Genomic DNA, 13,508 nt, shown 5'->3' with positions numbered 1-13,508 from the left:
GTAAGGCCCCATCTAGAATATGACGTACAGTTTTGGTCTCCAGTGCTCAAACAGGACATTATTGAATTAGTGAAGGTACAGAGAAGGGCAACTAAACTGGTAAAATCTTAGCTATGAGGAAAGACTGGCCAAATTGGGGTTGTTCACACTGGAGAAGAGGTGCTTAAAGGGTGATATGTAGTGATGGGCGAATTTCTCCCGTTTCGCTTCGCCGAAAAATTATCAAAAAAACGTGAAATTGGATAGTTCCCGAAAAAATCGTGAAATTTGAAGGATTCCACTCAAAAATCGTGAAATTTGAAGGTTTTCACAAAATGAAATTTGAAAGATTTTACTCAAGAAACGCAAAATTTGAAGGTTTTCACAAAAAAATTGTGAAAATCTGACATTTTCACGAAAAAATCTTGAAAATCAGAAATTGACGCCGGCGAATTTTCACCGGCGAATTTTCACGGGAGATTTGCAAATTTATTTGCTGGTGGCAAAACGTGGAAATTCGCTGCGAATTTGTGCCAGGTGAATTTATTCGCCCATCACTAGTGATATGATAATTATGTATAAATATACTGTATAAGGGGATCATATAATAATCTTTATAATGCTTTATTTACCAGAAGGTCTTTTCAACTGATGCAAGGTCACCAATTCTTATTAGAAGAAAGGAGGTTGCACCTAAATATTTGGAAGGGTTTTTTTACAGTGAGAGCTGTGAAGATGTCGAATTTCCTCCCTGAATCAGTCATAAATGCTGATATATTAGATAGCTTTAAGAAGGGGTTGTATGGCTTTTTAGCAAGTGAGGGAACACAGGGTTATGGAAGATAGCTCATAGTACATAGAACAAGTTGATCCAGGGACTAGTCAAATTGCCATTTTGGAGTCAGGAAGGATTTCCCCCTTCTGAGGCTAATTGGAGAGGTTTCAAATGTTTTTTTTTTTTGCCTTCCTCTGGATAAACTAGCAGTTAGGAAGGTTAAAATAGAGTTAAACGGTTGACCTTTTTCAACCTAACTTACTTTGTTACTATGATTTGCACTAAATCACATATTTCCATGTACTCACATTTTTCGAGGCGAGGAATTCCATTCCATTGGCCACTTGGTAGCTGAATCCAATCAAATCAGTATAACTGAGAATTGGTGATTCATTTATGAGGGTGACATCAGTTGTCCTTTCTGGAGATAAAATTTAAAATAAAAAAAAGTGGATATATTGTTTTTGTAATTGGAATTACTATCAAAGAAAATGATCATTTGAATCTATTATTTTATTGAGCACTGGTGTCATGATGATTTTTTTTTACTTAAAACACATGGGTCAAGACAAATGAACCATTCTTCATCCATTCTTATATGGGCCCAGCAAAATTGACTTGGAATTATCAAGCAGCATTAACAAAGGTTTGCCATAGTTCAATAACTTATGCTACACTAGTTAAAACTTACTGCCAATTGGTTGCTATGGGTTATTGGAACAGGGCTGAAGAATAATATTTTTAACATTTTTGGACTCATGTTTTCTCAGGAAAACTAATTTTTTACAAGTAATATTTTGGGACAACAGTTTTGGCAATGCCCAGAATATGCTTGAATAAGCTTGAATCGTCTTTTCAACACCTACTGGGCTAGGGACAATGGATGGGGCTGAAATGATCAGTGAGGTTAAGCCCAACTCCACATGCACATTTCATGGAGACACATCATACCAAACACAAGGGATGGTGAGAAACTATTAATCATCTTTCCGAAGCACTTTTCCCATACACCCCTCTTTTTAGGCAGAGTCCAAAATGTTTTACTAAATGAAGACATCAGAAGAGACATTGCAAAGCTAAAGAAGAATGAATCATAATTTCTTGAAAATTGTTTGAAACCATAAGTAGTTTTGTGCAACTGTCCTTATAATTGGCGTGAACATAATTTCCCACATACCTGATGTTGCGTAATTCTCCAGCTCATATGTGGTACCATAGTTTGAAGTCTCAATATCAGCATATTTGATTTCTCCTTTTTGGTTTAGCATTGGCACATAACACATCTCATCCTTGGTCATATCCATGTAGCCTCCATCGCTTTCAGTGGAAAATGTCGACTGACTACAAAAGAAAAATGCATCTAATGTGTTTCTCATCAATATAATTAATTTACATAAATCCAACTGTAGATTACCTTGATGGTGTATGGTGGCTTATCAATTTTATGATTATAACTTTGTAATTAAAAACCCATGTTTTTGAACATACATGCACTTGCATAGATACTGAAGTACTTATAAAACAGAGGGGACCAGGGAATGTGCATTGATTTGCTTAAGAAGAAAAAACATACACACTATGAAATATGAAGCAAATTAAATAGCTATAAATATAATCATATATAAATATTATAGATATAATTAGATATAAATATAATCCCTCCAGTATAATACAATCATTATACTCCACAGGACAGCACATTTGAAAACAATTAAAACCTCTGCAGCCCCATAATTGCTCTTATGTCATCTGGATGGGTCCCTTCACTAATGCTCCGTTAACACCAATATTATGTAATGGTCAACAGATTGTGTAATACAAGAATACAATGACTTTGGCCAGATTCCATGGTCTACTTTTAATTGCATCTATGTTTTCATAAAACTCTCTATTACAGGAATTCCCAATCTTTTTTACCTGTGCACCACATTCAAACATAAAAAAGTTGGAGAACAACACAAGCATGCAAAAAGTTACTGGGGGCTCTAATTGTGGGCTGTGATTAACTTTAGCCTCCATGTGGACTGGCAGCCTATAGGAGGCTGTGTTTGGCAGTTCACCTGGTTTTTATGCAGGAATTCTAAATTAAGCACCTGCTTTGATTCCACTGGGAGAAACAGCAAGGGGTTGGTGAGCAACATGTTGCCTGTGAGCCACTGGTTAGGAATCACTGGCCTACAGCATGGCAGAGTCCTGGGTTTGTGGTACATTAAGGAGTGAATTTTAAAATTAAAATAATATGGAAATTTAGAATTGTGCAACAATTCTGACTCTAGCTACTACCACAAATGAGCCTTATTTCATTAAAGAAGAACTAGGGGCTGTTGTTGCGCAATGTGCTAGAATGCTATGTATAGAAGACATGGAAGGATGTTTCTTAACATCTTAAGTGTTTAAAGGGAGGTGATATCACTGACCAATTTCCTTCTTTATTGCATGCAAAGGGGAACACATCTTATGGCCCTGAAGATGCACGATACATTTACTTTTGACAATAGAACTTATCACATCTGCCAACATGACAGTTTCTGCAAGGCAAATAATAACAGCTTATTTCATCGCTGCCCAACCTGGAGTCCCTTAGTTGTTGTAGGATAGAACATACTGTATGTGTCTGTTTTTCTTCAAGACAGCCCATATTATTATATGAATATCTATATGTAGCTCTATTCTTCAGGAAATCCAGCACTGATTCTCTTCCTTGTGGCTCTACAGGAGTCCTGTGTCTCAAATATTGGGGAGAGCAGGTACACTATGATATGGCGTGCCTCCATCCAGGCTCAGTACAGACACTGGACTGTAATATCCCTCCCTGGGAACTTCCCTGATCCACAATCACACATGCAGGGATTTATTTGCAGGATATTGTTACTTTAAATAACCGTGATACATACAGCCTGCCAGCCAGGAGCAACTTTACATAATATTTCAAATGGTTTTAAATAGCTGCTCCCCACTTTTTGACAGTTTCATTAGAGTACTGAGAAGGACTCCCTTTGGATTTCTGTGCCCTGAGAAGAGACACTTTGCTCCTGACAAGGACCCCCTTTACTTTCATACCCTAAATAAAGCACGCTTTTCTGTCAATGGAGTTCCCTACTGAGTTTATATACAAAGTAGTATCTGGGAACTTGCAACACCTTGCTTTCACTCTGCTGCTTCTCTCTCCCAGTAGCACTTCCTGTGCAGTACTTCCTTCCTGTCAGCTCACAGGGGTGGAGAATCCTTGCTTCAGGGTATAACATATGGTATCCCAAACCCAGGACAAACTCCAAGGTCCCGGTCTTGGCTCACTGTTCTGCCTATAAACCACCGCCTTTCACTACAGGAGGAGCCCTCCGCTGCTCAGATGCCACCAGGTCTTAATGTCAGAGGACCAAGGAGAAAGTTCTGAGCAGGCAAGGGAACCAAAAGTTTACAGGACGAACAGGGAAAAAGGAGGATGCTCAAGGAACAGGCCGAGTCGATACCAATCTCAAAGAGCAGAAGACAAGAACATAGTCGGGGACACAGGCCAGATCAAAAACCAACTGTATTGCAAAGGAGGATTGAAAAGAGTAGTCAAAATACAAGCTCAGGACAGGCAACAGACTTGGGATGGTGAGGGACAGGCAAGGTCAAGGAACAAGATCAGAACACTAGAAATGCACCCAAGAACTATGGAAATAGTCTTACGTGGCCCCTTTAAATGTTTGAATTTCAAGCCAAGCACAATGACGTCAGACTGAATGCAAGCGTGCATCATTTGTGCATCGGACACGGCCAGCGTCCCCGCCACACCACTAGACCGTGGGTATTCTCACACAGGGTCTGCACACTGGCCATTTTTAATAAATGTGGCACACTTGTGCCCAAGCACAATCTTTTGCACTCCACCTTATGGCATGCATGTATGCTGGAATTATGGGAAAAACTCTGCACTGTGAGTAGATTCACTTTGCACACCGCACTTAACCCCAAAATTACCCTGTGGACCAAAAGCCTAGTGTTAGTTAACTTTTGGTATGTTACATTTTTTATAGTTTGGTATGTTATATTTTTTATAGTTTCCATAATCTTTCCAGATATGGGGGGGGTCACTGACCTCATCTTAAAAACAAATGCCCTGTAAGGCTACACATGGCCAGAACTAGGGGTAGGCAGAGTAGGCACCTGCCTAGGGCGCAAAGCTGGGGGGGCGCCAGGCACGTACCGCCTCTGTCACCTACCTCTAGTCCGGTTCCCTTCTCTGCCCGACTATCTGCGGTATTTTAGCATTTTTTGCGCTTGTGCGCATGTGCAAGAACTCTAATCAGCGCATGCGCACGCAAGCGGCAATTTGCACAAGGGCAAACGAGAACGGTAATTCGCACATGCGCACGTGAGACCGGCAATTCGCGCATGCGCACTCGAGCGTCCATTCGCGCATGTTAAGCCTGCGCCGCAACTGCCCGGCTTGCCTAGGGCGCCGGCTCTGAGGCTACAAATGTATTGTTATTGCTACATTTTATTACTCATCTTTCTATTCAGGCCCTTCCCTATTCATATTCTAGTCTCTTATTCAAATCAATGCACGGTTGCTACACTCAATGCAACAAAACAGATTGCATGCAATTTTTTTACATTCTGTACTTGCTCCCTAATATGACAGACATTAATATTTAAAACAGAGAATGAACTTTGCAATACAAATAGTGACAGGAGGCTAGACATCCCTTCTCAGTAGAGCATACACGCTAAAGTTACTGCCAGACGGGCTGATTCTTGATCTGCTGATCTGTTGGCCTCTGCTCCCTCCTGTGTCTGGACTGAAAAGCATTAAGGGAGGGTTTACTGGAGTTGCACTTCACCTTGGCAGCACAGGGTGCAACATCCTGTCCAGGTAGAAATGGGAGGGAATGTGGAAAAGAGCTCCTATTCCTTAGTTTAGTAGAGTTCAATCCAGCAGTTCTCTGTGGGCAGTGCTCCCCAGAGACAGCGGTGTAGAATGAGGCTTACCTACTCTCACTTGCCCATTGGAATGTGGCTGCACTTGGTGCAGGGTCAGACTAGGACACCAGGGAAAAAAGCTCACCCAGAACTGATCCTAGGCCGCCCTCCCCCCAATGCTACTCTGCTGCCCTCTCTGCACTCATCGCAGCAAAAGTAATAGTAAATATAAGGACAGTGCGCACGGGGGGGGGGGCGGTGGAGGGGGCCCAAGAGGGTGGCCCATTCACTCCTGTGTGAGTTTTTGTTGGTGTGTGTAACTCATATTTTTTCTTGTCCTTCTCCTTCATTAGGCACTCATCTCTTCCAATGCCTGCATCTATCCCTATATATACTGTATATCATACCCAATTAGTGTTATCAATCCCTATTTCTGTAGAGGAAATGAATGCACACCATTACTACCAACCTCTCTTTGTCTCATGTTCTAAGTATTATTGCATGTATTGTTTCTCGGTTTTTTGTCTCCTTTTGAACTTCCCACTTTTTTACTATGTTAATGAAGAAGTGAGCCTATGAACTGTCTTCCCCCATGGACTAAAAGAGACAATATAATGTATTGTTAAATCTGTGAACGTATAAAATGTTCCTCTGATATAATGTAGATTAAAAAAAACATTTTTCGTTGTAAGAATGACAAACTGCAAAACGAGGACATTGGGACAGATATCCCTCATTTCCAAATGCATCTGTTGGTTTTTATTGGGTATAGAAGGAAGCAGTCATAGAATGCAAAAGAATTACTGATAGAGTTTCAGCTGCTTTCCTTTCTATGGCCATTCTAGGGCCCAGATCTGCTTCCTGCCTTCAGCTTATACCGCAAATAAAAGTAAAAGAAACATCAAAGTGTCAGGAACGCGGTGCATAACTGGATTGGTGGCCCTTGTGATGGCAGCCATGGTGGACTTCAGATACCCATTCTGACATTAGGCCACTGCCACAATTCTTGCACCGGTGTCCTCTGTGGCCTTGTCATAGACTTTAGTCTAAGTTGCCAGAATGTGTCAGAAAGGCCATGTCCAAGAGGTGACTATTGCCCTAATATTACAACTTCATACTTCCTAAGCCTAGTCACTGAGGTCCCTATCTGGCTACAGTCAGTGGGGTAATTTCCCACCAACTCTATTATTGGGTGACAGTTGCCCTTGCTAACTATACTGGCTGCCTCTGAGGCATTACTCTGAACTATGCAGCAAAAAAGATTCCCTATTTCCCCTAGGTCTCTCCTGATAGTGGTTGCCTAGTGCTGGCTGGAGGGGTCGGCACCTCTCCCAATAATATCTGCACAAAAATTTGCCAAACACCAAAGGCTAGTATAGCGGGGATATCCCCTGCATGAGGAAGGGGCACGCCCCCGAAACAGTACATGACTTGACGAAATAAACATGCAGGGGATATCCCCACTATACTAGCCTTCGGTGTTTGGCAAATTTTTGTGCAGAGATTACTCTGAACTATTACAGGTCAACCCTGTCACCAACTAGCCAGAGAACATAGCCAACTGCTACCACTGGAACTTGCAAGGGAAAGTTCCTTGCTTATAGGGTCCCAAGGTCTCCATTCTCTAAAAGGCACAACACAGGCCTAGTTAGAAGCATTGGGTATGCCATCTCACAGTGTGTAGATAACAGGCTTTGTCTTTAGCGCCAGGCCTCATTGCCTCCCCCTCTGCTGGAAATGGCCAGCCTTAGGGTGTTGCTGACATTTCACCTCTCTTACATGTGAGGGGTCCTACAACCATACCTTGCAACATTTTAAAAATCAAAATCAGGACATCTGAGCAGCATCGAAAATCACGCCCACTTTGGAACCATGCCACTTTGATTACCATGAAAATTAATGAAAACAAACCCCTCATATTTGATGAGCCTCACAGGTTCCCTCTGCAAAGTCTCAAGGTATCTATCATTATTTGTTCCATAAGTTTTATCACATTTGTTAAAGGAGAACTAAAGCTCAACTAAAGAAGCAGGCTATAAATGCTGTATATTATGTTTGAGCTTCTGTACTAGTCCAAGGCAACCACAACCCTTTAGCATGGAAGATCTGGGTCTCCAAAAATGCCCCAGTAGCTCCCATGCTCTGTGCTGCTGTTACTTACTGAGCTTAGGGACCAATTCACAATATACAGAATAGAAATGTCACAATATAAGGCTGCTTAGTAATAAATACAGATAATTACTATGTCAGCATAGAAACCAGCACAACTAGCATGATAATTTAATAATCAGCCCTGTAGCACCAGCTTATATTATATACAGACAATTTCATGTTCTGCTTGTAAATGTGCAACAACCCCTAAGCTTAGCTTCTCAACAGCTGCTCAAATACCACTGAGCATGTGAGTGTTGCAGGATGGTGACACCCTGTGACAAGTTCTGAATCATTGCTGCTATTGAGAAGCTAAAACTGTACGCTGGTATAATAAGTTTGGTGTGTTAAATATGGAATTTTAGTTCTTTAAACGAATGGCAGAATTTAAAAGGTACCTCTGCAGTTCTTCGCCAATGGAAGCATTACTGTAGACTCCGGTGTCCTTTCTGCTTTTATCAGCATAGCACTGAAGGAACGTATGTTTGTTACGATGTAGGTAATCAACTAAGTCTCCGTACCGGCAATACTCTGTTATGATATACACAGGCCCTGAAAATACAAGTGAATATAAAGTTATCACTCTTCTCACAGTTTTAGAATTTCCTAAACGGTGTGGTCTGTAATTCTATAAAACTTTGCTATTTGACTTCTGGGAGCATGAAAGCTAGCCAAGAGCTTCCACCATGATAGCTCAAATGCAAGAAAGGGATCTTAGGGTTAGGGCACACCTGGAGATGCGGAGAGATTTAGTCGCCTGGCGACTAATCACCTCTTCTTTGGGGCGACTGATCTCTCCGAACTGCTTCCCTGTGTCTTCCGCCGGCTTTAATGAAAAAACGCCTGCGCCAATGCACTCGCTGCGCTTCAATTTCCGAAGTCGCCCAAAGTTTCCTCACGAGTAAGGAAATCGAAGCGCCGCAAGTGCATTGGCGTAGGTGTTTTTTCATTTAAAGCTAGCGGAAGACACGGGGAAGCAGTTCGGGGAGATTAGTCGCCCCAAAGAAGAGGCGATTAGTCGCCGGGTCACTAAATCTCCCTGAATTTCCAGGTGTGCCCTTACCCATACAGAGTTCTGCCCTCAGCCCTTCAGCCTATTTATGATTGTGCAAGAAGGGAGCAGATCATGGTCAATAAATGGCAGCCCATCCTTGTGGTACATCAGCCGAAAAGTAGTGATGCCTTCTTCTACTAATTGTCTTAATCCTGCATTCCCAAAGTTGCAAACATTACACAGTTAAATTCTAATGATAGAATGAGCATTCTACTTTTTATGAAAAGCTGACAGCAGCTGCACTTAGTTAGATTTATAGAACCCAAGAACCTACAGTTGTAAGTGAGTACCCTGATGCCTGTGCAGCTGTATATTTTAAGTGTTCCTCGCATGACTTCTCATCTATTCATGCAGGTTTAATGAATATTTTAGAGTAACATTTACCGCCTTTGGTACAAGCCGCCAGCAAGTTGACGATATTGAGATGTGGCCCAAGATGGCTCATAATCTTCAGCTCAGACATGAGAGCCTGCTTCTCACTGCTTCTGGCAGTTGCTGAAATAGGGAACAAAGGTACAATTAATCTCTTGGGTCCTGTCAGAAACATTACAAACATTGCATTCCTAGTTACTGATAACCAATATATTAAGCACAAGAATCCATTCTGTTTTGGAACACAGTAGAAAACTCACATTTTAGCATTTTTACAGCTACTTTAGTAACTGACTGAGCGTGGCCTAATCCATGGGCTGTAGCTTCTACCACTCTGCCAAACGCACCGGACCCGAGTGTTCGACCTAAAGGAAAAACAAAAATGCACGATAACTTTAATATATTTAATAAGTTGCTAAAGGCCTTTAAATATGCAATGGTCATTAATGTCAAAATCAGTTTTTAGGTCTCTCAGCATCCTGTGCAACTGAAACTGTGGGCAAAACAAAGTATCCAAATCAGAGCCTTAAACTGCTGGGTGCATCATAAAAAATGAGCTCTGTGTTATCACCTGAGCAAGACAGAATTTAGGGCTGCTTAGTGTCAGAGTGTGCCAATCCATGCACCAAAGTAGGCACAAACTAGCAGAGAAGTACAAATTAGTGTTGTGTATGGCATTTTACCTACAATATTTTTTACAGGAAACATGTGACTGTTCTAGAGTAAGGCAGTGTATTATTTGACCACTCGAGGGCTCTCTTTGACTATGCAGTCTTGAGTTTCCGCTCTTGTGTTATTTCCACGTTTTGCTATTTTCAGTTCAGTTCACTGAACTAGAGAATGTTCTTCCTTCAGTATTTAATTTAAAGAAGAGAAGGCTAAAGGGAGCTGATGATATAGTAACAATGATAATATAATGATAATTCCCAGTAAAACTGGCCAAAGTAGCTTTCATGTGGCACCAGTTATTCACAATAAGTAGTAGATACAATAGTACTTGTGTGCTTTTCTATTCGTTTTGTGAACTAACATCACAATCATGGCTTAGAGGGAACATGGCACACAGGGCAATTGCGAGCATTTTGCCTTCATATGATATCCAGCTCAGTGAGGAGCTGAAAAAGTGCTTGGAATTGTCTCTGCATTCCTAGCAATCCCCGGAACCGTGCTGGTGCAATGCCACTCATTTTCTATCAATGATTTCCATGTGCCAGTGCCCAGTGATCGTAACAAATCAGAGTTATTTAGCTTATTCTTGGTGGAACATGTTCAAGTAAATTAACATTTAAGAATAAACTGAAGTGGGAGAGTTTCTCACCCATGCCATATGTTTTTTTCTATTTTTTTTTATCAGTCTGTTAGAGAGATGCTGTCACATACAGGCAACTGTTATTATTAGTGTCAGATTTGCAGTGTAGCTCAACACCATACCATTGTTTTTAAATATATATATATGAAAGCTTATTTGTCTCATTCCCTTTTTTACTGCTTTAATTGGAAATACTATTTGTGATTGTATTTTATATCTATGGGAAAAAAATAAAGCTCATTGTTTTCTCAGCTGTGATCAGAAGATGCCATAGTGATTGACTCAGCTAACATGAGCATACATTTACTACCTGCAAGATGCAATGTGCCGTGTTTTTTATAGTTTGTATCCTGTTCTGCTATCTGTGCCCAATGGAACGGTTGTCTGTGCTCCAGTCTGCAGTTGCCCAATGAATACAAAGCTGCCTGCATTTGGTATCACTGTATTCATTAGGGATGCACTGAATCCCAGATTTGGTTCGGGATTTGGCCAAATCCGAGCTATATTTAGCAAGATTCAACACCAATCTGCTGCCACACTTGCTTTTCCGCCACTGAAGAAAGGTTTGGATTCAGTTCAGTATTCGTCCGAATCCATAACGCTGGATTTGAAGATCCCATGTATTCATAATTGACCGATGGGGGGGGGGGGAATATGGCAGGTAGTAAGGACAGGCTGTCTCCTACCCTCCTGTGCTGCGCTCTGTAGATTTCGCCAGATTTTTTATTTGGGGTGAGGCGCAGAGCACACATTCATGAATGAGCACTAAGGAGTATGATTTCATGCATCTCCTTTTGTCTGGACCTACCCTATTTATTCTTTCTTCCTTACCTAGCACTAACTTATCTCTAGGAAGCTCCCAGCTGGAATCATATGGAAGCTGCAGAGGATCAACGTATATATATTCATGACCATCGGAGCTGACCGATTCAATGACCTTCCAGCGGATTTCATAACGTGGTTTCTGTAGGTTAAAGAAAAATGGAAAATTTTGCTGCAATTAATCATCCACCAATGCCATAACACTGTTCACTTTTACACACATAGGAAAAGGTGTGAAACATTTTCTTCTAATCAGTCGACTCGCATGGCTGAATGTAAAGTTAAACACTCATTCACACACTCAGCCCCTACTGAAATATATGAGATTAAAAAAATTACCTTCTGCAACAAGACGACAAGGATAATAAGAAGAAATAGAACGAGCACTACCAGTGCCAAGATGGCAGATACGAGCACAATCTTAAAGGACAAATCTAAAATATAAAATGTGCAAATGGATCATGTGAGTCTCTTAAGCTAACAATCACAGTGCATGTGTTACAAGCACACATTTAACAAAGAAAAATCTTGTAAGAGGCAACAAGAACCATGAATTTTTAGGGGGATTAAAACAAAAAATGCATATTCAGCACAAGCCCTATTTATTGAACTTATGTTGCCCCTTTCAGATAAGCTTTGTTATTGGATTGAGTATCATTGGACCCTATTTAGTGACTTTACTTACAGTATAATTTGTGCATACACAACCCAAAATGAATGTTATAAATGCACAAAAGTCAGTATAATGTTCCTCAAGCGCAGGGCTTTTTCCTTTTTAATATATATGTATATATATGTGTGTGTGTGTGTGTAAGCTGCATACAGCAGGGCCCTCCTTACCATCTGAATCGGTTAGTAATTGCATGCAATATATGTAATTGATGTACATCAGCACTGCAGAATATGTTGGTAGTTGGCACAAATACATGATAATTAGTGATAAGCATATATATGTCATGGTTTGGTGCCGTTAAGTAAAACCCGGCAGCAAAACTCAGAACTTCGTAGCAAAACCATATATGGCGAAAAAAATTTGCTCATCACTAATGATAATAACAAAATAACCTGTATTTTGTTATTATGATTATTGATGAGCAAATGGGTCCTTTTATCCAGAATTCTCTGGTCCTGGGACTTTCTGGATAATGGGTCTTTTTGTTATTTGGATCTTCATACCTTAAGTTTATTCTAAAATCATGTAAACATTAAATAAACCCCATAGACTGGTTTTGCTTCCAATAAGGATTGATTATATCTTAGTTTGAAATCATATACAAGGCACTGTTTTATTATTACAGAGAAAAGTTAAATAATTTTTTAAAATTTGGATTATTTGGATAAAATTAAGTCTATGGGAGTCTATAGGATACATTATTCGAACCTGTTATCCAGAAATTACAGGGCAGACTGTCTCCTAGAGAGTACATTTTAGGTAAATTATTCAGTAATAAGTGACTTCCTTTTTCTCTGTAATAATAAAACAGTTGTACTTGTAATTAATCCTTATTGGAAGCAAAACAACCCTATTGGGTTTATTTAATGTTTAAATGATTTCTAGCAGACTTATGGTCTGATGTTCTCGATACTGAGAGACTCTTTTGTGGAAACCCCCTAGGTCCCAAACATTCTGGATAACAGATCCTATACCTGTACTAGCTCAATAAGTAGGAATCAAAGAGATGTAGAAAAACAATGAAATCAACACACTCCAAAAGTAATGGTTGAAAATGAATATAATAAAATATGTCTGTTCAGTCCAACATAGTCATGCCCCTTGGACCCTTCTGAAGAATAGAACATACATGTAAAATGTTTTTTTTCTGTATATTTATTTTACAAACACATCTTCTGGAGTGTACTGGCCTTGGTAAATGCAGTAGTACCTAGGCTTTTCCATCACTAACTCATTCTTCTATTGGATCAATGAACACTGTAATTTTTTAAACTTGCATCAACTTAAAGGTGTTGTTCATCCTTAAATTAACTGATATTCTGAGACGATTTGCAATTGATTTTCTTTTTTTAACTTGTGGTATTTTGAATTATTTAGGTTTTTTTTATTCTGCATCTCTTCAATTTCAGCAATCTGGTTGCTAGGGTCCAGATTACCCTAGTAACCATGCACTAATTTGAGAGAC

At 40.2% G+C, this 13,508-nt stretch overlaps 1 protein-coding gene across 1 annotated transcript in view; it reads right to left on the bottom strand.

Moving 5' to 3' along the window:
- pdgfrb.S (platelet-derived growth factor receptor, beta polypeptide S homeolog) overlaps positions 1–13,508 on the bottom strand; it is a 75,766-nt gene that overhangs the window by 13,496 nt on the left and 48,762 nt on the right. Inside the window, exons 11-17 of the mRNA XM_018254959.2 lie at positions 11,710–11,804; positions 11,380–11,512; positions 9,500–9,604; positions 9,252–9,362; positions 8,212–8,365; positions 1,932–2,095; positions 1,063–1,175 (exon numbers count right to left, since the gene is read on the bottom strand). Of these exons, the coding sequence (XP_018110448.1) occupies positions 1,063–1,175; positions 1,932–2,095; positions 8,212–8,365; positions 9,252–9,362; positions 9,500–9,604; positions 11,380–11,512; positions 11,710–11,804 (875 nt within the window). The remainder of the gene's footprint in view (positions 1–1,062; positions 1,176–1,931; positions 2,096–8,211; positions 8,366–9,251; positions 9,363–9,499; positions 9,605–11,379; positions 11,513–11,709; positions 11,805–13,508) is intronic.

This window comes from Xenopus laevis, chromosome 3S, assembly GCF_017654675.1.
Source record: "Xenopus laevis strain J_2021 chromosome 3S, Xenopus_laevis_v10.1, whole genome shotgun sequence".
Taxonomy (NCBI): Eukaryota; Metazoa; Chordata; class Amphibia; order Anura; family Pipidae; genus Xenopus; species Xenopus laevis.
The sequence above is the reverse complement of the archived record's forward strand: the minus strand, read 5'-3'. Positions and strand labels throughout refer to the sequence as shown.